This window comes from Carcharhinus amblyrhynchos, chromosome 26, assembly GCF_965287045.1.
Source record: "Carcharhinus amblyrhynchos chromosome 26, sCarAmb.v2.hapA, whole genome shotgun sequence".
Classification (NCBI taxonomy): Eukaryota; Metazoa; Chordata; class Chondrichthyes; order Carcharhiniformes; family Carcharhinidae; genus Carcharhinus; species Carcharhinus amblyrhynchos.
The window spans coordinates 7,002,485-7,027,717 of NC_137349.1; the positions used below are offsets into that span (position 1 = coordinate 7,002,485).

Sequence of the window (25,233 nt, forward strand, 5' to 3'; positions counted from 1 at the left end):
CCTTCTGCACTGTAGGGATTCTATAACAATTAGTGACTGACTAGAAAGGGAAGCTAAATGAAGGAGAAATGAATGGAAGGATAGGGTGAAAGGAGACTTTAGCAGAGCATAGAATCTGTTGGGTTAAATGGCCTGTTCCTGTGCTGTCAATTCTACACAACAAAAAGATGAAACAAACTTTGTGGCTATATATCTCCGGGTTAACTGATCACAAAAGGCCAAAGAATGCAGACAACCTTGGGCTTTAACTTGTTAGTAGTGGTCAGAGTCTGCAGCCTTAATCTTAACCACTTTCAGACTGGAATTAAGTAGAAGGCTATATACAGTACCGGGAGATTAGACTGGCACTAATCAAGGCCTGTGTGCTGTATGGTTGGATGCTTCAATTTGTGACACTTAATGGATAGTCAGGACTTTAGCTTTTTTTTGAGGATTAGGTGGAAAAAAAATAGTCCGTTCTCACACTGAGCCTGAGAGGATTTGGTCGCCAAACACTAAATTCCCAGGCTGGCTAGTTTATTCACAACACATAAACTGCACATCAACCTTGGACAAAATCCTCAGCGGCCAATCTTCTTGAGAATTGCATGATTTCCGATTTGCTGGGATTTCAGCGTTTCACCTTTGCAATCTCCAGCTCCTCATCAAATCCCTAAGACTTTCAAGTTATCATTGGGAGTTCCATCTCTGTGGACCCAGGCACAACATGCACTGTGAACAAGCCTCCCTTCTTATGCTTTTTTCTTGGCTCAGTTGGTAGCACCATGACTCTGAGATCGGAATACTTTTAAGCTCAAATCCCGGTAATACTGATGGAATTCTCTCGCCTGCGTTCAAGCTAAAACAAAAATACACAAGTCCTAATCACCCATCAATACTCGGCCCCTTGACACATACAGGCTCCTTGTCCACTAATGCCTCATTTTTAAAATTCTCATCCTTGTTTTCAAATTCCTCCTTGGTCTCGCCCCTCAGTACCTCGATCTCCTCCGGCCCTACGCCACACCGAGATCGCCGAACTCCTCCAACTGGCATATTCCTCAATTCTCTTTACTCCATCATTGATGGCTTCAGCTGCCTGGATCCTACACTCTGAAATTCACTCCCTAAACCTCTCTGGCTCTCTGTGTCACTCACATCTTTTAAGATAGTCAATAAAATTGGGCAGCACAGTGGTTAGCGCTGCTGCCTCACGGCGCCAAGGACACAGGTTCGATTCCCGGCTCGGGTGACTGTCTGTGTGGAGTCTACACGTTCTCACTGTGTCTGCGTGGGTTTCCTCTGGGCGAACTTGTTTCCTCTACAGTCCAAAGATGTGCATGTTAGGTGGATTGGCCATGCTAAATTGCCCCTTAGTGTCCTGGGATGCACAGCAGGGTAAATATGTGGGACTACAGGGATAGGGCCTGCGTGGGATTGTTGTCGGTGCAGACTTGCTGGGCCGAATGGCCTCCTTCTATACGGTAGGGTTTCTATGTTTCTATGAAAATCTTTCTGTTTGGTCAACTGTACAAACATCTCCTTATGTGGTTTGATGTTAATTTTTTTTATTAATTCATGGGACATGGGCGTCACTGGTTGGCCTGCATTTATTGCCCATCCCTATTGCCCTCGAGAAGGTGATGGCGATGCCTATCCCTAGTTGCCCTTGGAGAGTCGATCACATTGCTGTAGCTCTGGAATCCCATGTACACCACACCAGGTGAGGACGGCAGATTTCCTTCCCTAAAGGGAATTGTCCAACAGCTCTGGAGTACCTTGGGATTTTTCACAATGCTAAAGTTTGCCACATTTTCTGGACTAATACAAATGAAGGTGAAGCCAGACATTGAAGTTAAACACGAGATGTTTCATGGAGACTGTTGCTACATGTGCCACTTACTGCGCAAACAAAGATGGCTGCCACATCACATGACATTGCATCACTTCCTGAAGACGTAACATAATCATATGTTTAAATGAGTATACTTTACATATTAGCAGGCCCATAATGGTGCCATATAAGTCCAAAGATGTGTAGGTTTGATTGATTGGCCATTATAATTGACCCTTAGTGTCAGGGAGAGTAGCTGTGGCAAATTCATGGGGGTACGGGGATAGGGTCTGGATGGTATTGTGGTCAGTACAGACCTGATGGGCTGAATGGCCTCCTTCTGCACTGTATGATTCTATGTTCTATAAATGCAAGTTGCTGTTGTTGTGAGGTTTTAGTTTATTTATTTGTGGGACATGGGTGTCACTGACTGGGCAGCATTTATTGCCCAACCCTGATTGGCCTCCCGAAGGTGATAGTGAGCTGCCATCTTGAAACATTGCAGGCCACGTGCTGTGGATTGACCCACAATGCTTTGTTGAGACTGCCATTATTTGAATGAGATGCTAAAACAGGAAATGACTCTTATCCAAGAGACTTGGGAGGTTGTTTACAGATCACAGGGTGAGCAGTTAATCAGGTGCCCTGTCCAACGTTCCTGAATCCAACAATCCAATCACCCCAAATTAACTGGTCATTCATCCCCTACTAGGGACATTCTGAAGTTTCTCAGCTCCTACAAAACCTTGGCAAACCCTCCATGTCAGTAGAAAGTTACTGAAAGTAAAGTAAAAAGTTTATTTATTAGTCACAATAAGGCTTACATTAACACTGCAATGAAGTTACTGTGAAATTCCCCTAGTTGCCACACTTTGGCATCTGTTTGGGTCAATGCACCTCACCAGCACGTCTTTCAGACTGTGGGAGGAAACCGGACCAGTTTCAAGAGGAAACCCACGCAGACGAGGTTGGGGGGGGTGGAGGAAGGAAGGAATGCAGACTCCACACAGACAGTGACCCAAACCGGGAATCAAATCCGGGTCCCTGGCACGGTGAGTCAGCAGTGCTAACCACTGTGCCACCGCGCCGCGCCACTGCACAGGTACAGGTCAAGAGGGAAAGGCAGATAGAAAGGGAAGAAGAAATTAGGAGAGGTGAAAGGAGTCAAATTATTCTATCAAACAAGCTGAAGACAAGAGCATGTGCCCAGTCCATCCAATAGGAACAATGGCAAATGGGAACCACGTGGAAGAGGTTGAAGCACAAATGATGGAGGATAGACTACGGCAGAAACTAGCATCCACCAAAGTATTAATTTTCTCTCAACATTTCAGTGGTTCAGTCAATGAGAAATGTGCTACAACTTATTTGGCAGGAGAGCAGATGCAATGGTCCAATTACATCATGGAACTGAGAAATTATGGGCTGAATGGCCTGATGCTATGTGATTCAATGACTCCTTGATACATCAGATTAGCGCCCAGAGACTGGAATTTATATCCAACCCAGGCTATTGGAAGAAAATCTTCCTCTCACAGATTTAGGGCTTTTAATAGCTTAAACACACTCCTTAGCATTTATGAGTACGCATATGAAATTAAAACAAAGATTTGCATATATATAATAGCTTAACATGTCTCAAAGCAATACTATCAACATGACCTTCTCAGAATTGCACCGACCATTATTATATAGACATAAGAAGCAACCATAGCATCTCAGGATTATTGCAGCACAGGACGATTGTATCTGTCACATTGGCCCATTATATCTGCAACAGTTCCCCAAATGAGCACTATTGCTTAGTGCCATTCCCCTGCCGTTTCCCCGTACCCCTGCGCATTGTTCCATTCAGGTAATCAACTAATGCCCTCCTCGACTGAACCTGCCTCTGCCACATTTGCAGGCAGTGCATTCCAGACCCCACCTACATGTTATGTGAACATAAGAACATAAGAAATAGGAGCAGGAGTAGGGCCATCTAGCCCTTCGAGCCTGCCCCGCCATTCAATAAGATCATGGTTGATCTGAAGTGGATCAGTTCCACTTTCCCGCTTTCTCCCCATAACCCTTAATTCCCCTTTCTATCAGAAACCTATCTAACCGTGACTTAAATATATTCAGCGAGGCAGCCTCCACCACTTCAACGGGCATAGAATTCCAGACATGCACCACCCTTTGACTGAAGAAGTTCCTCCTCAACTCGGATCTAAACTGTCCCCCTCTTATCTTGAGGCTGTGCCCTCTAGTCCAGCTATCCTTTCTAAGCAGGAAAAATCTCTCTACCTCTACCCTATCCATCCCCTTCATTATCTTATACGTCTCTATAAGATCCCCCCTCGGCCTTCTAAACTCCAACGAGTACAGACCCAGTCTATTCAGTCTCTCTTCATAGGCCAACCCCCTCATCTCCAGTGTCAGCCTAGTGAACCTCCTCTGCACTCCCTCCAAGGCCAAAATATCCTTCTGCAAGTGCGGCGACCAAAACTGTACACAGCACTCCAGTTGCGGCCTCACCAGTGCCCTGTACAGTTGCAGCAAGACCTCCCTACTTTTATATTCTATCCCCCTCGCTGTAAAGGCCAACATCCCATTCGCCTTCTTGATCACTTGCTGCAAGAAGTGTGAAAAAGTTGTTTCTCGTATCACCTTTGCTTGGGTCGACTGGGCCTGAATTCACTGGAATTTAGAAGAATTAGAGAGGGTCTAATTTAAGGGTATGATGCAGAGATGCTGTTTCCTCCAGCAAGGGAAGTCTAGAACAAGGGGACACATTCTTAAGATATGGGGGGGGGGGCGGGCACATTTATGACTGAGGTGAGGAGAAACATCTTCACTCAGAGGGTGGGTAACCTGTGGAAATCTCCACCTCAGAAGGCAGTGGAGGCCAGGTCACTGAATATATTTAAGGATAGATTTCTACATTCTAAAGATTTTACATCTTATGAGGAGAATGCGTGAATGTGGTGTTGAGATTGAGGATCAGCCATGATCATATTGAATTCTGGGCACAGTAAGAAGTCTGACAACACCAGGTTAAAGTCCGACAGGTTTGTCACGAGCTTTCAGAGCACTGCTCCTTCATCAGGTGACTTGGAGGGCAGTTGCTGCGGCTCTGGAGTCACATGTAGGTCAGACCAGATAAGGATGGCAGATTCCCTTCCCTAAGGGATATTAGTGAACAAGATGGGTTTTTCCAAGAATCAACAATGCTTTCATGGTTCCCAGTAGATTCTTAATTCCAGATTTTTTTTATTTCAAACTCCACCATCTGCCATGGTGGGATTCGAACCCGGGTTCCCAAAACATTAGTTGAGTTTCTGCATTAATAATCTAGCGATAATACCAGGCCATCACCTTCCTGTCTAGCTATGTGGCCTTAGATTGTTAGATGCTAAGGCAAAAGCAGTAAAGATTCTATTTCTCAGGAGGGATAACACTCAACTTGTCGAGTATTTCAGAAAAAGACATTAAGGAAAAGAATCCTATAACTTTTATGCATAAGTTTTGGAAGATATGTGACCAGAATAAAAGATTTAAATAATTTGCTCTCGCCCGGAACTTAGACTTCTCGCTGATACTATAATCGTTAAGCAAATCTATTCCATTTTCTTCCGATTGCGAGGTTTCCATCGTCCTGTGCAGTCACAGGTACACTGACACGACACACCATAATTATTCTTCACTGAAGAGACCTCCGGGGAAACATTTTTCAAGGGGTTGGTCCTTACGGAATACTTTCCTTGAAAAGATTTATTCTAAATGTCACAATAGTGATTTTACAGTACCCTTGGCAGCCTCAAATCCTATAGTTTTATTGACATTTTCTGTGATCAAATTTATCGTAAAGAGACATTACTCTTTCAAGCCTTCAAGTCGCTGGAGTTTAAGCTATTAAGAATCAAACCTGTGTCATTCTCTCAGGCTGTACTTTTCCAAAGAAAGTGCGCGCTAAGTTTTAAGAGGTGTTGGCGTTCCATACTTGACTGACTGCCTCAGATGAGCCAGGGTGAACAATGGATGGATTGGAACTCTTGGACCTAGTGCCCTTTAAGTTTGGACTGGTCTTAAATCTGTCGAGGACCCCACCCACATTAAAGAATCTGGAGCAGCTTTGATATGCTGAGGTGTACCTGTACATTGCCGATTCCGGTCATTGATATTGCAATAGGTGGGCTGAGATGCAGCAAATTGTCTTCCTTGTGAGACAGTCTTACAAACTCTCCACTGAAATGAAGCTACAAATAAAAAGAACTTTTAAAAAATCTCCATGCAGCTTGTTTAGCTCATTTGGTTGGACAGCTGGTTAGTGTTGCAAAGCGATGCCAACAGCGCAGGTTCAATTCCCATACCAGCTGAGATTATTTATGAAAGCTCCACCTTCTCAATTTGGGTGGCACAGTGGTTAGCGCTGCTGCCTGACAGCACCAGGGACCTGGGTTCAATTCCCAGCTGTCTGTGTGGGGTTTGATGTGGAGATGCCGCCATTGGGCTAGGGTAACCACAGTCAGAAGTTTGGCTTTTGCTATTAAATAAACCTGTTGGACTTTAACCTGGTGTTGTGAGACTTTTTAATGTGCGGAGTTTGCACATTCTGCGTGGGTTTCCTCCGGGTGCTCTGGTTTCCTCCCACAGCCTGAAAGACATGCTGGTTGGGTTCAGTGACCTGAACAGACACCAGAGTGTGGCAACTAGGGGAATTTCGCTGTTGCTTCATTGCAGTGTTAATGTAAGCCTTATTCATGACTAATAAACTTTTGCCCCTAGCCTGAGGTGATCCTCAGATTAAATCATCAGCAGTCAGCTCTCCCCCCTCAAAGTCAGGAGTGGGGTACAGTCATCTGGGACTTTACCTTGTAGTAATACAGAGACCCCGGGGCCCCAGGTCAAATCCCACTATCGCAGATTGTCAAATTTGAATTCAACGAAAGAAAATCTGGAATTAAAATTCCAAAAGTTGACATTGGAACCATTGGTGTAAACATCTATCTGGTTCACTAACATTCTTTAGGGAAGGAAATCTGCTGTCCTTATCCGGTCTGGCCTACATGTGACTCCAGGCGCACAGTAATGTGGTTGACTCTGAAATGGCCTAGAAAGCCACTCAGTTAGGGATGGACAATAAATGCTGGTACAGTCAGCCATGCCCTCATCCCATGAATGAATAAAAAGGATTGGTAATAGCATGGGGAAGATTGTGTCCAAGTTTCTCAGGAACCTAGTGTCGAGTACAGCTCATGTGTTCTCTTCAGCTGAAGAGTCTGAGATAGCTCAAAGGATCAACCCTCACTGAATGGTGACATCTCCCTCCTGAGTTAGAAGGTCATGGGCTCAAATCGCCCTCCAGTGACTTTGGCACATCATCTAGACAGTGGTTAGCACTGCTGCCTCACTGCGCCAGGGACCCCGGGTTCAATTCCTACCTTGGGTGACTGACTGTGCAGAGTCTGCACATTCTCCCCATGTCTGTGTGGGTTTCCTCCAGATGCCTCAGTTTCCTCCCACACTCCAAAGGCGTGCAGGTTAGGTGGATTGACCACCTTAAATTGCCCCTTAGTGTCCAAAGACGTGCAGGTTAGGTGGAATGGCCATGCTAAATTGCCTCTTAATGTCCAAAGATGTGCAGGTTAGGTAGATTGGCCACGCTAAATTGCCTCTTAATGTCCAAAGATGTGCAGGTTAGGTAGATTGGCCATGCTAAATTGCCTCTTAATGTCCAAAGATGTGCAGGTTAGGTAGATTGGCCACGCTAAATTGCCTCTTAATGTCCAAAGATGTGCAGGTTAGGTAGATTGGCCATGCTAAATTGCCTCTTAATGTCCAAAGATGTGCAGGTTAGGTAGATTGGCCACGCTAAATTGTCCCTTAATGTCCAAAGATGTGCAGGTTAGGTAGATTTGCCATGCTAAATTGCCCCTTAGGGTCCAAAGATGTGCAGGTTATACGGATTAGCACGGTAAATATGTGGGGTTACTGGGATAGGATCTGGGCGGGATGCTCTGTCAGAGAGTCAGTGTCAACTCAATGGGCCAAATGGCCTCCTTCTGCACTGTAGGGATTCGATGGATTTTATTAAATTGCCAGTGCAGTACTGAGAGAGTGCCGCACTGTCGGGTGTGCCACCTTTCAGACTGATATCTGCCCTTTTAGGTGGACATCAAAGATTCTGTTGCATTATTGCAGAGAAGAGTAAGGGGGTTCTACCTTAGTGCTCTAACCAATGTTTTCTGCTTCAAGAAACATCACTGAAAAGCGATTACCTGGCTATTATCTTGTTGCTGCATCTCTGCCAACAGCCGCACTCTATATTCATACATTCAGCCCCTCGGTGAGGCGCCAGATGTTCTAATAGCTGCAGGCAGGCAGACCCAAGCACAAGTCAGGCATCAGTCTGGCGAAGCGCCTCCGAGTGTTACATTAACGCAAGCTGAGTCAGCACATTCAGGAGACAGAAGGAATTGAGAAGGATTAGCTACCCCCACCCCGATCTCTACCCCACCGCCACGGCACAAGGAAATCAAACTGGAACACTGAAGAGTTCTTCAACAAACTCTCAAAGTCTTTACAACAACCTTGACGGCTTTGCAATGACCTGACTGCAGTGGCGTTTGGATTAAACTACCTCCACAGAGCAGCGAATGCACGCGCTCTGGAAATGACTCCTCAGTCCCAGCGTATGCCCTCGTGTCCCAAGCCATCTGCCACCCTTACGCAGCCTGTCCAGAGAAAGGATGGATCAAATCCGGCTCTGCGTAACCCCCCCGGAGGAACGGAAGGCGGTCTCTCGCAGGCTCGCGCCAGTTTATGCCTGGCTGTAACAGCTTCCCTCACGCACAGCCCCGGATTATCGATTACTGGCATCGATCCTCTTTGCTCAGAGGAGGCAGAAAGCAACACGAACATTTGCAAAGACAGGCACCTGTATCCTAACTACTGATAAGCAAGTGTGACAGATCTTTTGGGTGCTGTAATGTTAAAATTAGCACTCTGCTGATCAATTTGGACATCGCATCGATTTCCATTAATTGCATTTAAAAAAAAATCTTTCAGCAATTAGTCATCTGCAGTTGCCCTTTAATATGATTCTCCAGCCCCTCTTCAGTGTTTATTCTGTTTGCTCGAGTCTGGATGAATCTCATCAAATCTGGGATTTAGAAAAAGAAAATCGAATCACAGTCTACAGCTGCTGGCCAGACTCGCCGAGGACCCCACGCACCCCGGACATTCTTTCTTCCACCTTCCTCCTTCAGGAAAAAGATACAAAAGTCTGAGGGCACGTACCAAACAACTCAAGAACAGCTTCTTCCCTGCTGCCGTCAGACTTTTGAATGGACCTACCTTACATTAAGTTGACCTTTCTCTACGCCCTCGCTATGACTGTAACACTACAGTCTGCACTTTCTCATTTCCTTCTCTGTGAACGGTATGTTTTGTCTGTACAGCACACACGAAACAATACTTTTCACTGTGTTAATATATGTGACAATAATAATTCAAATCAAATCGAGTGTTTCCCACATTTTCCAGTTTTATTTCAGATTTCCAATGTCTGCAGTATTTTGCTTGTGTGTCAATGCTGGAAACACAGCCAGGAATGTTGGAAGATCCGCAACGATGTCAGGGAAATTGGGCAAATACGCTCTGCTTCTTCTCTGCAGCCTCTCCATTCCTAGCTTCCACCAACCTTACAGTTCTCAAGAGATCTATACATTCCTCCAATCCTAATTTCTTGCAAATTCCTGATTTTCATTGCTGAGATTCCGATCCTAAGCTCTAGAATTTCCTCCCTAAACCTTGGCACCTTTCTATCATGCCACTCCTTGACTATTCTCCTTAAAACTCATCTCTTTTGGACTGAGTTTTTGGCCCTAGCACCTCGCTCTTTGGATCGTCAACAGATTTTTGTCCAGTTGCATTTCTGTGAAGTACCTTGGGACTTTGTCCTACGTTAGGGGCGCGATGGAAGTGCAAGTTATTGTCATTGGCAATGAAGTATGAACCGTGCCAACCTCAGGAAGGGGAGGTTGGGTATGTAAGGAACAACACAAAGAAACTCTGTGGAGAATCCTAGAACAATGCAGCAAAGAAGGAGGCCAAAATGTCTCTCGTGCCTGTGCTGTCTCTTCAACAGAGCTATCCAATTAATTCCTCTCCTCTGCTCTTTCCCTAAGCAGAGACAGGGAGAGCGCTGTCTTGGATTACTTGTAAGAATTCTCACAACACCAGGCTCAAGTCCAACAAATTTATTTAATAGTAAACCCACAAGCTTTCGGGGTTTGCCCCTTCGTCAGGTGAGTGGAGAGTTTTGGATTACCTGTACCAGTTATAAAATCATCTCCATCCCCTGGACATGTTGTAATGTTGTTTGGAAGAAATGGGAAGATTTGTTGTAATGGGCACCCTGCTTGTATTGAGAAGGGTGGGGAAGAGAGTCCCTCCAATTACCACCAGCTCAATTTCCAAGCGGCCTTTGAGGTGAATCGACCGTTGTCCTGCCTGAGGCAGGTGGAAAACTTCTTTAAATATTTAAGTCTGTGTTCTCGGTCCATTAATGTGCTCTCCTTGTAGCAGCAGTGTACATTGTACCCTAAGACCCTGGCTGTTGAAGGGGTTTTCTTTGAGGCTATGTATTGCTAAATATAGAGACTCATAAAACTCAGTGTACTGATTTTAAGATGTGACTTTATTAACCAAATGATCAAATGGGTGAGTAAAATCGGGCTGCCCGTGTTCTCTGCCTGAAGTATCATAGAATCCCTACGGTGCAGAAGGAGACCATTTGGCCCATTGAGTCTGCACAGACAACAATCCCACCCAGATCCTATCACCGTAACCCCACATATTTATTCTGCTGATCCCCCTGACACTAGGGTCAATTTAGCATGGCCAATCCACCTAACCTGCACATCTTTGGAGTGTGGGAGGAAGCCGGAGCACCCGGAGGAAACCCACACAGACACAGGGAGAATGTGCAAACCCCACACACAGAAAGACAGCGACGCGAGGCCGGAATCGAACCTGGGGCCCTTGTGCTGTGAGGCAGAAGTGCGAACCACCGTGCCGCTGTGCTGGGCTTGTTTAGCGTGGCCAATCACCTGGGTGGGATTGTTTTTGGTGCAGGCTCGATGGGCCAAATGGCCTCTCTCTGCACTGTAGGGTTTCTATGATTTTGTGTTTTGTATTAACGGGCTTTGTTATTTCTCTTTCGAAAGGAAATGTGCTCTCCAGCTTTCCCTTTGTCTATCAGCAGCAGATAAACTCCCAGCAATATCTCCTGGCGAGAAAAACCCGTTAACAATCTCTCCTGAGCATTGTTGTCACAGAGAAGGGAAAAAAACAGCACATTTAGCACTTGTTTTCTCACCGAATGGATGAATAAAAAGTGAATATTTTGTGGAAGGAATTAGCCACAGCGTAATAACAGCAACATGGCATTAATGTTTTAAACATTAAACACATAAACACCTGGGTGTTTCACACAGGGGAAATGGCGTAGACGTCTACCTCCCAGACAGGGCCAGCAGCCTGAGCCACGAGGTTCAGGAGAGGTTCCAGAAGGCTGGGAGATGGGCAGAGAGTGTTCTAGGTGTAAGCCTCAGGGTCAGGGTCAAGATGGCTGAAGGCATTCTCACCAGAGGTGTATTCGAGGGATGTGGAGGTCAGATTCAGAGGACGACAGGACATTTATTTTGATCATCACTGAAAGGGAATAATTCTCAGAGCTACAGGAAAATGGCTCTCAATCAGAAGGGCTGAAGATGACTTGCTGCATATAATAAGGAGTCTCACAATGCCATCTTAAATAAGGAGGTGATGGTGTAGGTGGTGGGGCAGCACGGTGGTGCAGTGGTTAGCACTGCTGCCTCACAGCGCCAGGGACCTGGGTTCGAATCCCGATTTGGGCCATTGTCTGTGCAGAGTCTGCACATTCTCCCCGTGTCTGTGTGGGTTTCCTCCGGGTGCTCTGGTTTCCTCTCACAGTCTGAAAGACATGCTGGTTAGGTCCATTGACCTGAACAGGCGCTGCACTGTGGCGACTAGGGGAATTTCACATTGCAGTGTTAATTTAAGCCTTACTTGTAACTAATAAATAAAACTTTAACTTTAGTGGTGTTATCGCTGGACAATTAATCCAGAAATTCAGCTAATGCTCCGGGGACCTGGGTTCGAATCCCACCCTGCAGATGTTGGGATTTGCATTCAATTAAGAAAAAAATCTGGAATTAGGATAACCATGAAACCATAGCCAATTGTTGGAAAATCCATCTGGTTCACTAATGTCCTTTAGGGAAGGAAATCTGCCATCCTTACCTGGTCTGGCCTACATGGGACTCCAGAGCCATAGTAATGTGGTTGACCAGAACTGAGAAGATATGCTTGTCAATAAGAGTCTGGGCTGTCTGGAGAATCTTAAATTAAGGCGGTCATGAATATGAGATAAGAAATTTGGGTCAAACACTGTAGCTTAAAGGATAATAAGAATCTGGAACTCACTACTATGGGGTGGAGCTTAATGTACAGATACAGTTAAGATAATGTAATTTGAGCCTAATGAGAATAGAAGGATATGTCAAATAGATGTAAAGGAGTGGGAGTAGAATCCTATGGGTGGTGATTCTGTGGAACTCATTGCCACAGAGGGTGGAATGCTCTGTCAGAGAGTCAGTGCAAACTCGATTGGCCGAATGGCCTCCTTTTGCACTGTCGAGATTCTATGATTCTTTATTTGGACAGGAGACGGCACAGGACAGCACGGTGGAACAGTGGTTAGCACTGCTGCCTCACAGTGCCAGGGATTCTGGGCTTAGGTCACTGACTGTGTGGGGTTTGCACATTCTCCCTGTGTCTGCGTGGGTTTCCTCCAGGTGCTCCAGTTTCCTCCCATACTCCAAAGATGTGCGAGATATGGTGGATTGGCCATGCTAAATTGCCCCTTAGTGTCATGGGGATTAGCAAGATAAATGCATGGGGTTATATAGGAGCTGGGTGGGATTATTGACTAGATCCAAGCTGACAAGGGCAAGCATTACACTTTTAGCCAAATGAGAGTTACATGGACAATGCAACTCTGGCCATTCAGGTCAACTGGCCAATGCTGGTGTTTATACTCCATCCCTTCTATTCTATCCCCTTACTCTCACCTTTTCAACATATCTTCCAATCGCCTTTTCTCTCATACTTGATAAGTTTCTTTTGAAAAGTATCTGTGCTGTTTTCCCCAACTACTTCCTGTCTTAGTGAGTACCACATTCTAACCTCTCAGAGTGAAGACATCTCTACTTATTCCAACCCCCCTAACCCCCACCATTGAACTTATGAATCATTATTCCCATTTGTGGCTCCTACTTTACCTAATGAAATTACCAGATGCAAATGAGCGTGGAAATGACATAGTGAGCCAAGCAATGAACTCAGTTCAATGTTGTCCAGTGCATAAACAGATGTCCAAATGGTGCAAAGTACAACCCGGGGGGACTTTTTGGAAAGGAAAGTGGCCACAGCAGAAATTCATAAAAAGTTTGTGGGTGGAAATTGCTGCTGAATGTATCCGAGGTCGTTAAATCTGGATGAAATATAATTCTGCGAAATATTTCCATTTTAATGGGGCTCTTTCGCTTACAGGAATAACCCTGGCTGCCTAATAATATCCCACTGGCCTCCTCTTAAGGAGAGAATCGTGAATGGCACTGAATTCCAGATCACTCAAGATTCTCCCTGTCAGTCCTGTGCTTCTCCCTCATTTCCAGGGCAATTAGCTGGCTTCCTTGGCTGCGAGCACTACCTTCAGAAGCAAATTAGGTCAAGTTATTACACAGCTAAGTGATTCTCTTTTGACAGGTCGATGTGTGCAAATGTGCAGACTGGGTGAAATTTACAAAACTTATTGAGGATCGTTTGACTTTGGCCGAGAGGGCAGAACAGGTGGTAAGGGCTCACATATTGGTAGCCGATCACTGTCTCTCGATCACACAAGGACCCCCCGCACACCGGACATTCTCTCTTCCACCTTCTTCCGTCAGGAAAAAGATACAAAAGTCTGAGGTCACGTACCACCCGACTCAAAAACAGCTTCTTCCCTGCTGCCATCAGACTTTTATGTAGAAACATGGATGATAGGAGCAGAAAGGGGTCATTTGGCCCTTCAAGCTTGTTCCTCCATTCATCACAATCATGGCTGATCATCCAACTCAATAGCCTAATCCTGCTTTCTCTCCATAACCTTTGATCCCATTCATCCCCAAGTGCTATATCCAGCCGCCTCTTGAGTACATTCAATGTTTTGGCATCAACTACTCCCTGTGGTAATGAATTCCACCGGCTCACCACTCTTTTGGTGAAGAAATGTCTCCTCACCTCCATCCTAAATGGACTACACTGAATCCTCACACTGTGACCCCTGGTTCTGGACATCCCCACCATTGGGAACATCCTTCCTACATCTAACAGTCTAGTCCTGTTAGAATTTTATAAGTCCGTATGAGATTCCCCCCTCGTTTGTTTTGAATGGCCTTATCTCGCACTAAGTTGATCTTTCTCTACGCGCTAGCTATGACTGTAACACTACATTCTGCACCCTCTCCTTTCTGCCTCTATGAACGGTATACTTTGTCTACAGAGCACACAATTAACAATACTTTTCACTGCATGCTAATACACGTGACAATAATAAATCAAATCAAATCACACAGTCTTATCCCAACGTTGACCCACAAGTGCCACCGCCTTCGAATTGGAAAAGATATTCCTGGCGCTGGCATACACAACACCGTAAATCAGCAATATGAATGCTCGCCCCCCCCCCAAATCAAAAAGAGAATGAGAAACAGAAGAATGAGCGAAGAAGAATGACTGAGCGTAGCTTGGAACATTTTCCAACTTTACAATCTCTGTGTGTGTGTGTACAAAGAGGCAGACAACACTGGCTGCCGGCTGGCACACAGCAAAGCTGTCTGGCTCAGCCCAAGTCGCTCTGGGACAAGACAGGAGGAAATCTCTATCAGTTTTAAGATAGAAAAGCTTTGCTATAGACCCCAAGCTGTCTCAGCTCAAGCTGTGTTTGCCTGCCTCTATTTCACAAAGCAAAAAAAAAGCTAATTTACTGTGTCCTCTCGGGCTTTCAACAACAATAAATCATCTTGATGCTCAAAGGCTACAGGAAAGGAATAAAGGTGGAGAATAGCACCCCACAGAACCGCGTGGTGTACAAAGCAGCCCCGGTCCATTCTGTACCATCGAATAATGGCGCAAGAAGCGAGTGCGGTGATGAGGACGGCTCATTGGAGTTGGAAGGTCAATTTGGAAAGGTCAGAGCTGCTTCTTTCCATCCTGCCATCCCTCATGGCTGAATAAAGCTATCTGGGATTTTTATTTCTCCCTGATTTACAGCTGGTAACCGCTACCGCACACAACACACAGCTGCACACGCTGCTGCTCGTGGAGATAAGTACAAATTGTAATCTCATTTTCTTCTGGTAATAAAAGAGTTAGCCTGCCGACTGGCCTCCGCAGATACTTTAGCCGCCCACCCAATGAATTTGCTTTGTCTGGCTGCTAAAGCAAAATATCGCACTGCGCCCATCCCTGTCTCAACAATGTGAATCTGGACAAGTGTGACATCTTCAAATGCTGAAAATATGCACCTCGACTTATTACTTTACAAACCCTTTGAGAGGCGCGCTTCGGATTCAGGAGAAGGGAGAGTCATTCCTTTCTTTGGAAATTTTCATCCATTTGGGGGTTAACCATATTTCAAACCTCATCTTTGGTCTTGTGTCTGCGCTAGATACAAATCAGTGGGTGGAATTCTCCAAACACACTCGCCCCCTAAACCAGAGAATCGCACCCGAGGTCAATGGATCTTTGCATGGTCCACTTCTCACCCACTACTATTCCCAGAACTCCCCCCCCAGTGTTCCTGACTCTCCTCAATTTCCTACTATCTCAGCTAAACTCTTGGATAATTCAGGTCCTGAAGAAACTTTGGGGGAAGGCCATTAATCCAGAGAATCCCTACAGTGCAGAAAGGCACTGTGGCACAGTGGTCAGTGCCAGGGACCTGGGTTCGATTCCCGGCTTCGGTCACTGTCTGGACGGAGGCTGCACATTCTCCCCGGGTCTGCATGGGTTTCCTCTGGGCGCTCCAGTTTCCTTCCACAGTCTGAAAGACGTGCTGGTTAGGTGCATTGGTCATGCTGAATTCTCCCTCGGTGTACCCCAACAGGCACCGGAGTGTGGCAACTAGGGGATTTTCACAATAACTTCATTGCAGTGTTAATGCAAGCCGACTTGTGATAAGCTTTCAACTTAAAACTCTTTTGAAAGTTGGGGCAGCAAAAGTGAAAACAAAAATGGTTCCTGGCTGAGTGATATTAATTCCAAAAACTGCTTTTTAAAGTTGATCTTTCTCTACACCCGAGCTATGACTGTAAACTACATTCTGCACCGTCTCTCCTTCCCTACGAACAGTATGCTTTGTAAAACATGCAACAAAGAATACTTTTCACTGTATCCCGGTATATATGACAATAATAAATCAAATCAAAATCAATTCCAAAATGCCAAAGTGCAACATGGTTCCATTCAAACCATGGGCCTCATCCTGTATTTCAGAATAGACACACTGTGCCCTTTAGCAAGCAGCCTTGCCCACGGAACTGATAATATGTCTGAAATAAGGTGGATGAACTATTAGGCTTCAGGATTAGGCTCTGGACCCCAAGTGTGTGGAGCATTGGCTGCATACTTAGCTGTATGATGTTGATGTATCTACTCTTATGGTCATTGTGTGAGGGGAGCGGATGGTGGTAAACAGTGGGATGGATTTCACATGTCTTCACCAGGCATGTTTCAGGCATGTAAAATAGGTATGGTGGATAGCCTACCACCTCCCTGCCCAACTCTACACCCTTGCATCTCCCTCCGCTCCCCCCCTCCCCACTTCTAACCAGCCCCTCCCCTCTCCCCCCCACCCCTCTCCCCACACCCCTATCATAATGTCAGGCGGCCAGGTGCCGATATCTGCAGCTCACCCACCATTTATAAATAAATAATTAAGCGCCATTTGGGCTTGTTGACAAGTCAATTGATCTGGATAATACTCTGCCCTCACTAGTACACAATCAGCCTGGACAGTCGGGTGGGAGTGGACAGCCTGTTTCTAAAGGCCCACATAAACAAAGCGAAGGAAGCAGGAGAGGAGAGAAGCAAGTGCTTTGCACGCATCAGGGCAACCCCCCCAAAATATCATCCTCGCACCCCGTCCTTCCTTCCGTGCCACCTTCCTGACACAACATGGACCCCCGCCTCCCCCCATTCCCTTCTCCATGGGTTCTGGGAGCCCACCCCACCCGAAAGCCCTGGGGACCTGACATCTTGGGGTACCCATGACCCTCTTTGGCCTTCTTCCTGCTCAGCTCTCTCTGGGTTGCCGGGAGCGATGGAGCTGCCGGCCAACCTCTCACGAGCAGGACCTCCCCCCCCCCGAGCAAGGGGCGGAAGTCCCATTCTTCATCAGTTTGGCCTATCGGGGATGTGTTATGACTGGCACGGGTGGCTTCTAGCTGACTGCACTTCTGATGGGAGGTGGGGTGCGGAGAGGTGGTGGGGGGCGGGGGGGGAGGTTGCGGCGGGGGGGGGCAGTGGTGAACAGTCCATGCCCCCTGCCCCTCCCTACCAACCCGCCCTCCATAAGATGCAGTGAGTCAGAAAGCACAATTTGTGGCGTGAAAGGTAACCTAATATCAAAGCGTCCCATCTTTATTAATTCCTCCTCAAGCCGGTTTGAACTTCCTGGCAATGCGGCCGATTTCATCTGATTCAGGGGCCTTTTACTGAATAAAACACGGCCAGAATTCTCCGACCTCACCCGCCGCCGGGGAATCCGGTCCCGCTGCAGTGAACGGGGATTTGGCTGGGCGCCCAATTCTCTGTTCCCGCGGGCAGCGGGGGGGGTGGGGGCCGCGTGACCGGAGAACTCCGGCCCCCATGTTAACTCCTCAGTTGCAAACACACGTGTTGTGTTTTGCAATTGCGCGCGTTACCAGCAGAGGGCGGTGGCTAGTCCCTTGCTGAGGCCTGTGGACACAGCAGGTGGGAGAACATGGGATAAGGACGTACCTCACACAAACCCCCTGCTGCGTAAAGAAATCTAAATTGAAAAGCAAGTAACAGCGTGTTGAAAAGCCACAAAGTTGACTGAATTCAATACTTGGAGGATTGAATTGCTTGGACTTCTCGAAGTAACTTTCTTTCATTGGATTATAGAGTGGACGCAAGCAGGCTTTTTCCACTGAGGCTCGGGGAGAAAAAAAAACTAGAGGACGTGGGTTAAGGGGGAAAAGTTTAAAGGGAATATTGGGGGGGGTTCTTCGCACAGAGAGTGGTGGGAGTGCGGAATGAGCTGCCGGGTGAAAGTGGGCTCACTTTTAACATTTAAGAAAAGCTTGGATATGGATGAGAGGGGGGTGTGGAGGGATATGATCCAGGTGCAGGTCAGTGGGACTAGGCAGAAAAATGGTTCGGCACAGCCAAGAAGGGCCAAAAGGCCTGTTTCTGTGCTGTAATGTTCTACGGTTCTATGGATGTGGATGGGTGTCGCGGGTAAGGCCAGCATTTGTTGCCCATCTCTCATTGTCCTTGAGCTGAGTGTCTTGCTTGGCCATTTCAGAGGGCAGCTGGCATTGTGGTAACGTCACTCACAATTCACAGGCCCAGGCTAATGCCGTGGGAACACAAGTTCAAATCACTGCTGGTGGAATTTAAATTCCATTGACAAACCTGGAATTTAAAGCTAGTCTCAGTAACAGTGACTATGGAACTGTTGTTGATTGTTGTAAAAAAAAAGTCTGGTTCATTAATGTCCTTTAGGAAAGGAAATCTGACATCTTTATCAGTCACCCACCTTGCTGTGGGTCTGGAGTCACATGGAGGCCAGACTGGATAAAGACATTAAATCTTCTAGCCCCTATCTCATTAATTATGCAAATGGATGTTTTGCGCCATCTTCAATGGCACAGCAGGATTGATGGCTTGTGGTCCGCCATCCTATCTGGACGCCATATTGAAAAGACACCCAATATCACTGACCCACTATTGAAGAAAGAAAGTAGACTTCCGGAGAATGCAGATGGATTCTTAGGCCGGAAGATGGACCCCCACCAGAGCACTGAATCTGCAAGGCCCACCTGTAGATGCTCCCCACACCCACTGCTGTGGTGTTCCAAGGTGGCATCCTGCACTCCGGAGGCAATCCCAGGCATTGTCCAGGCAAGTCCCGATATTTGCTCCGGACATGTTTTGTACCAGAGCGTTTTCCCACTGGCGCTGCAGAGAATCGAGTGTGGGTGGGCAGGTCTTCATCTATCTCTAATTAGCGGGATGCAAATGAAGTTCACGTCACCCTCCAGTGGGTTTTCCAATCCTCTGTGGTGGAAGTTCCCATGGGAAATTCACAATGGCGTAAGACCAATTTTTGGGCCTGCTGCCAAATTCTTCCTTGTTAGAATTAACCGGTGATAACATTGCATTTCTTGTATTGTGACCAATGGTAACAAGCTGTAAGGTTCAGCTGACCCAGTAAACCGTATAACCAATGACAGAATGATGTGATAATCAGCTGACCAGCTGACTCAGTATAAATTAGAATATGTTGAAATTTGGAATGGCCCAGGATGAGGCCTCAAGTGTTGGAGTAATGATGTTTCTCTCATAGAATGATCAAATCCCTGTAGGGTAGAAGGAGGCCATTCGGCCCACTGAGCCTGCACCAACCACCATCTCACCCAGGCCCTAATTCCCGTAACCCACATATTTGTTCTGCTAATTCCCTGACAACAGGGTTAATTTAGCACGGCTAATCAACCTAACCTGCACATCTTTGGACCTTTTCTTTGATTTATAAGTCGGAGTAAGTTTTGTTACAATTTTATTGTGTACTCTGGATCAACATTCCTCTTCGCCCACCATTGAACCCACTGGTGGGAGCATGGGAGAATTCTCCCCAAGCGAACTGAACAAACTGACCCTGATTTTAATTCCAGGTAGATTTTGGGAAGATAGGTATCGAGGAATTCACGCGCAGCCCTAGAACTTGAGACCGGGGCTACTTTAACTCCAGGGCAATTGGACAAATACATCGATAAATCCCTATTTTGGGACAATTAATTGTTAGAAACTCAACTGACTTTGTGATGGTGCTGAATCCCTAGCTTGGAGTCAATGCTAGGCATGAATAAACTTACATCCCACATTCTCAACACCCTCTCTCTCTCAACACCGTCCATGTTCGTCATAAAAACAAAGTCCAATAACTCAAGCCCGTTAGCACAGTTTTGGTTCCCTTATTTGAGGAAAGACATATTGGCATTGAAGGCAGTTCAGAGGAGGTTCACTAGACTGATTCCAGAGATGAGGGGTTTGTCGTATGGAGAGAGATTGAACAGTTTAGCCCCAGACTCTCTGGAATTTAGAAGAATGAGGAGGCATCAAATTGAGGTATTCGAGATGATAAAAGGTACGGAGAAAGTAGACGTGGAGCGGATGCTTCTGTTATGGGGCATTCTAGGTTGAGAGGTCATAGTCTTAGGACAAGGTGTAACAAGGTTAACAAATATAAAACAGAGTTGAGGAGAAACTATTTCTCCCAAAGGGTTGTGAATCACTACCCCAAAGTGTGGTGGGTGTGGTGGATTTACAGTAAGTAAATCTGAGGAGGAGTTTAGACAGATTTTTAATTGTAATGGTTGCAGAGTTACAGGGAGAAGGCAGGAAAATGGAGATGAGGAGTATATCAGCTATGATTAAATGGCAGAAGACTCGATGGGCTGAATGGCCTGATTCTGCTCCTATATCCTATAAAACACAGCTAGGGGATAACACAAAAATAACTTTTCAACATCAACGATGTACACTCAGGAATCTCGGAGCAGAGTGAAACGGGCTTGTAACAAATTGGCAGCCTGTTAGGCACTGCACCAGCTGTTATTCCCCATTGACAAGATTTTTAATTTCAAACCAAATCAAAGAGACATTGAAGCCAGGGTAGGGTTCTCTGAATGGCAGGATTGCCAAGGACTCTGTGGGAAACACATCCCCATTGATCACAGCAGTTCCACAACAAATGAATGCTCCAAGGAGGGTTTAACTTGCTGGAGAAGGCCAGCAGGAGTGGGAGCATCTGATACGGATAGGGGACCCCACCCCAATCCCCCCAACTTGAGGCCCAAATACGGTGACCCGCCATGATTCACAGAACCCTGAACCCTTTCCAACACTGAGGCCGAGACGGAGACAGCCCGTGGGTAGCTAATAATGCGCCTCAACTGTGACGAGTGTGGGTGGTGAGATGACTCATCCCCCCCCCACCCACAACTGTGGCAGCAGGAAGGCCACCTGGGGAATTTTACAAGGACCCCCTCCTCCGACCCACCCACAAACCCTGACATCCTGCCGCAGGATACTAATCTCCAACAAAAAATAAGTGAGCTTCTGTTCTGTGAATTTGAGTGAAAGGAACATCAGCTGCCAGTTCGCCCTGAGCCCGTCCCACTCTGCTGATGCCAACTAATTTCACTACCTGGAAGATTTGGGATTGTAACCTTATCAAATAAACACCATGTCATTCTGAGAGATGTTTCCAGAAAGGACTAAACCCTCTAAAGCTGCCACACTTGCTTCTGTCAACAAATTTTGCGTTTAACACGGAACGGTTCAAACACTTCCTTTGTTGATTTCCAGATTAATTTAGCATTTGAAAGAAGGCTCTCATTTTGTTCAACGAGTCTTAATGTTATTACGTATTTAATAAGATAATCATCACGTCTACAGTGGGCATAAAAATTGCAAAGTCTGTATGCCCACAAAATACCCGCACCCCTCCCTAGAAAACCTGCGATCAAAATATTTTTAAGAAGTTGCTAAAGTCTCCTGCAAGACACTGTATTACATTCATCTAAATGATGTAAATAATTATGGAATACTGATGATAAAGTCCATCCTCAACAATGATTTGAAAACATCAGCCACGGCACGGTGGCACAGTGGTTAGCATTGCTGCCTCACAGCCCCAGGGACCCGGGTTCAATTCCGGCCTTGGGTTACTGCCTGTGTGGAGTTTGCACATTCTCCCCGTGTCTGCGTGGGCTTCCTCCGGGTGCTCTGGTTTCCTACCGCTGTCCCAAAAAATGTGTGGGTTAGGTTGATTGGCCATGATGAATTGCCCCTTAGCGCCAGGGGAATTAGCAGGGTAAATGGGTGGGGTTACGGGGATAAGGTTTGGGTGGGATTGTGGTCGGTGCAGGCTGGATTGGCCAGATGGCCTCCTTCTGCACTGTAGGGATTCTACGATTCTCCCTTTATTTTTGTGTCTGGCTCCAGCGCGTCCTACCCTGTGTCATGAGCTTACATCGTGGGTGCGTTTGTGCTATCTGATCATGCAGGAATCACCAAATGAAGGGGGTTTTCACATTGCAGTGTTAGTGTAAGCCTTACTTGTGACTAATAAATAAACGTTTTATACTTTAAGTGCAATCCAATCATTAATCCTGTTGCAATGTGCCTTAAAGTGAGAACATGCTTTTCTGCAATGGAATGTGGCCCCATCAAAGAGATTACAGACTTTGCTCAGAACAAACGGTATTTATCGATAAGGCAAGCTAGATACAGGCGCGGCAGCTCTAGCCTGCCCTCGAGTCAGGCTCCAGTCTTTAACTACATGACCACTGGATGATTCTGCCTGAGAGAGAACTCCACCCTCTGGAGTAATCACTCGCTCTCAGTTCCAACTGATCCCTCAAGTCAGGTGACTGTCATCTTCTGCACTGTCTTAAAGGGACAGAAACTGCACACAACAATACTGCTACCCCTCAAAGGCACATGTACGTTGTGGGCTCATTTATCAAGAACAGGCACATAGGAACAGATACAAATGGACAAAAAGCTGGAAGACATCGGACCTGCAGGGCTGTGTGTGCTGTGTTCTGCTCCAGGTCAAAATGGAACTGAGACTGAATCGTAGGACACACCTCTCTTAAAACGATGACACACTGCTACCTTTAGCAGCATATCATAACAAGCTCCAACTCCATAATTGGGCACTTTTTTTTAGCTGGGCGTCACTACACAGCAAAAACGACCCTTAACCCATTCCCCTGGTCAGGCCTGCAGCCAACTCACCACAGATCAGCAAATCCAGTATATCCTGATCCTGTCCCTGCATACCTTAGACACACAGTAGGACTGTGGAAGCAGGTTTGAAAGGTAAGATTCAAAAGGGAATTGGATTGTACTTGATGAAGATAAAACTGCAGGGGTATGGGGAAGAGTGAGCAGCAAGGAGAAACAGGGTGGGGTGGGGAAACAGGGTGAGGGAGGGGGGAAATCCAAGTTGTTAATAATTGGAAAACTCTTTCAAAAAGCCAGCATAGGTACAATGGATGGGCGAAATGGGCTCCTCCTGTTCTTTTTGCCAACGGGACCAATAATTTGCATTGATATTGCACTTTCAATAGAGAAAAACATTCCAAAACACAGCTTGAAACTTTATATTAAGTTGAATGAGAAATGATTATGAAATATGAATATCACAAGAGTTCAACTCCAGCAGATACATTGATGCCATTTCACTATGTCACTTTTCATCACGGATTTCGCCATTGCCAAAAAGAATGCACCTCAGTCGAGTAGTCGCATCATAAACTAAAAAACATTTGTCTTCGCTCCCATGGATCAGTGAGTAACACACTTCCTGCTGTCGGACTGAAACATGTCCAATCGCAAGAACTCACGGTGGATATGACCAGCGCTGGTCTGGCTGACTTCTGTTGGGTCTAACCTACGAGCACCATGATTGGTCTCATTGGGTGGGGAAACACCCCATGTTCCTTGTTCCTGATTGCCTGGTGTGATATGGCAAGAGGTGGAATCTGCTTAGGGCAAGGGGTTGGGGGCAGAAGGTGGGGTTGCTCCACTATAACTCCTCCAGAAAGGCCTGGCAGAGTGGGCAATCGGATAAATCACTGATGATGCCCCTGCCCCACCTCAAAAACCAACAAGAGATTGCACCCCTAGAGGACGGGCAGCACGGTGGCACAGCGGTTAGCTCTGCTGCCTCACAGCTCCAGGGATCCAGGTTCAATTCCGACCTCGGGTGACTGACTGCGTGGAGCTTGCACATTCTCCCCATGTCTGCGTGGGCTTCCTCCGTGTGCTCCGCTTTCCTCCCACATTCTAAAGATGTGCGGGTTAGGTGGATTGGCCACGCTAAATGGCCCCTTAGTGTTGGGGCCACTAGTTGGGGTAAATACGTGGGATTAAGGGGACAGGGCCTGTGTGGGATTGTGGTCGGTGCAGAGTCGACGGGCTGAATGGCCTCCTTCTGCAGGGATTCTATGACAGTTTGGAGATGGGGTGGGCGGGTGGGGTTAGCACGGAGCAGGGAAAGTGAGGTGGGGCAACGGGGAGATACGGCAGCACAAACATTTAAATCCACGCCCAACCCAATCCATTCAGTTTACTTCAGTCGTTGTCTAATTAGAATATTTAGGAAGGCCCAGTGACTGATATTCCCCCCTGAATAAAACATCAGTGACAATTACCTCCACGACTCTCACTGTCAGCAGGCTTCACCTGAATGGGTCGATTCATCTAGAAGATAAAATAAAAGAGGAATTGGAGATTAGAATTTCTATTGAAAGTAGCATCTTTAGCGTGTTATAAATCACAATGTCACTTCAAGGCACCAGCTACACATTTCAAGTCATTGACAACGTCTTACTTTGCAAAAAAAAATTAAATCAACAGTCCTTGCTGCACTGTTACATGCGAGACATTACTAGTCCCACTGGGGAGGAAAAGAACGAGATTTGTATTGAGTTAATAAATATTTTCTTCAAGGCATATTATCTGGGGCCTTCTAATCAGCTTCATTCGTGAAATAGTGATTGATTGGCACAACTGCTGGATGCCTCAGCAGCCATTCACTTCCCTCCTACACAGGTCTGCCATCTCCCCAGGCTCAGGAAGGATAAAGCCAGGTACCTGTTGCTTGGCGTTAAACATGAAGCCAGGAAGAATTGCAATTTCCCCTCGGAGCTCTGAGGCACGACTTGGTGCACATTGATGGGGGCGGGTGCCATAGAAGCATAGAGTCCCGTCAGTGCAGAAACAGGCCATTCAGTCCATCGAGTGCACCTGTTCCCTGGATGAGCATCCCGCCCAGGCCTATCCCTGTAACCCTGTGTATTTACCACGGTCAAACAATCTAACCTAAGGGGCAATTTAGCATGGTCAATCCACCTAACCTACACATCTTTGGACATTGAGGGGCAATTTAGCACGGCCAATCCATCTAACCTACACATTTTTGGATATTAAGGGGCAATTTAGCATGGCCAATCCACCAAACCTACATATCTTTGGACATT

General features: G+C 46.4%; 1 protein-coding gene across 5 annotated transcripts in view; it reads right to left on the minus strand.

The window, feature by feature from the left end:
- The window catches only part of LOC145358793 (CUGBP Elav-like family member 4), a 484,168-nt gene that overhangs the window by 199,137 nt on the left and 259,798 nt on the right, over positions 1-25,233 (minus strand). For all 5 annotated transcript variants that reach the window (XM_080213087.1, XM_080213088.1, XM_080213086.1 and 2 more), the window contains one exon: positions 24,406-24,454. In XM_080213087.1, the coding sequence (XP_080069213.1) occupies positions 24,406-24,454 (49 nt within the window). The remainder of the gene's footprint in view (positions 1-24,405; positions 24,455-25,233) is intronic.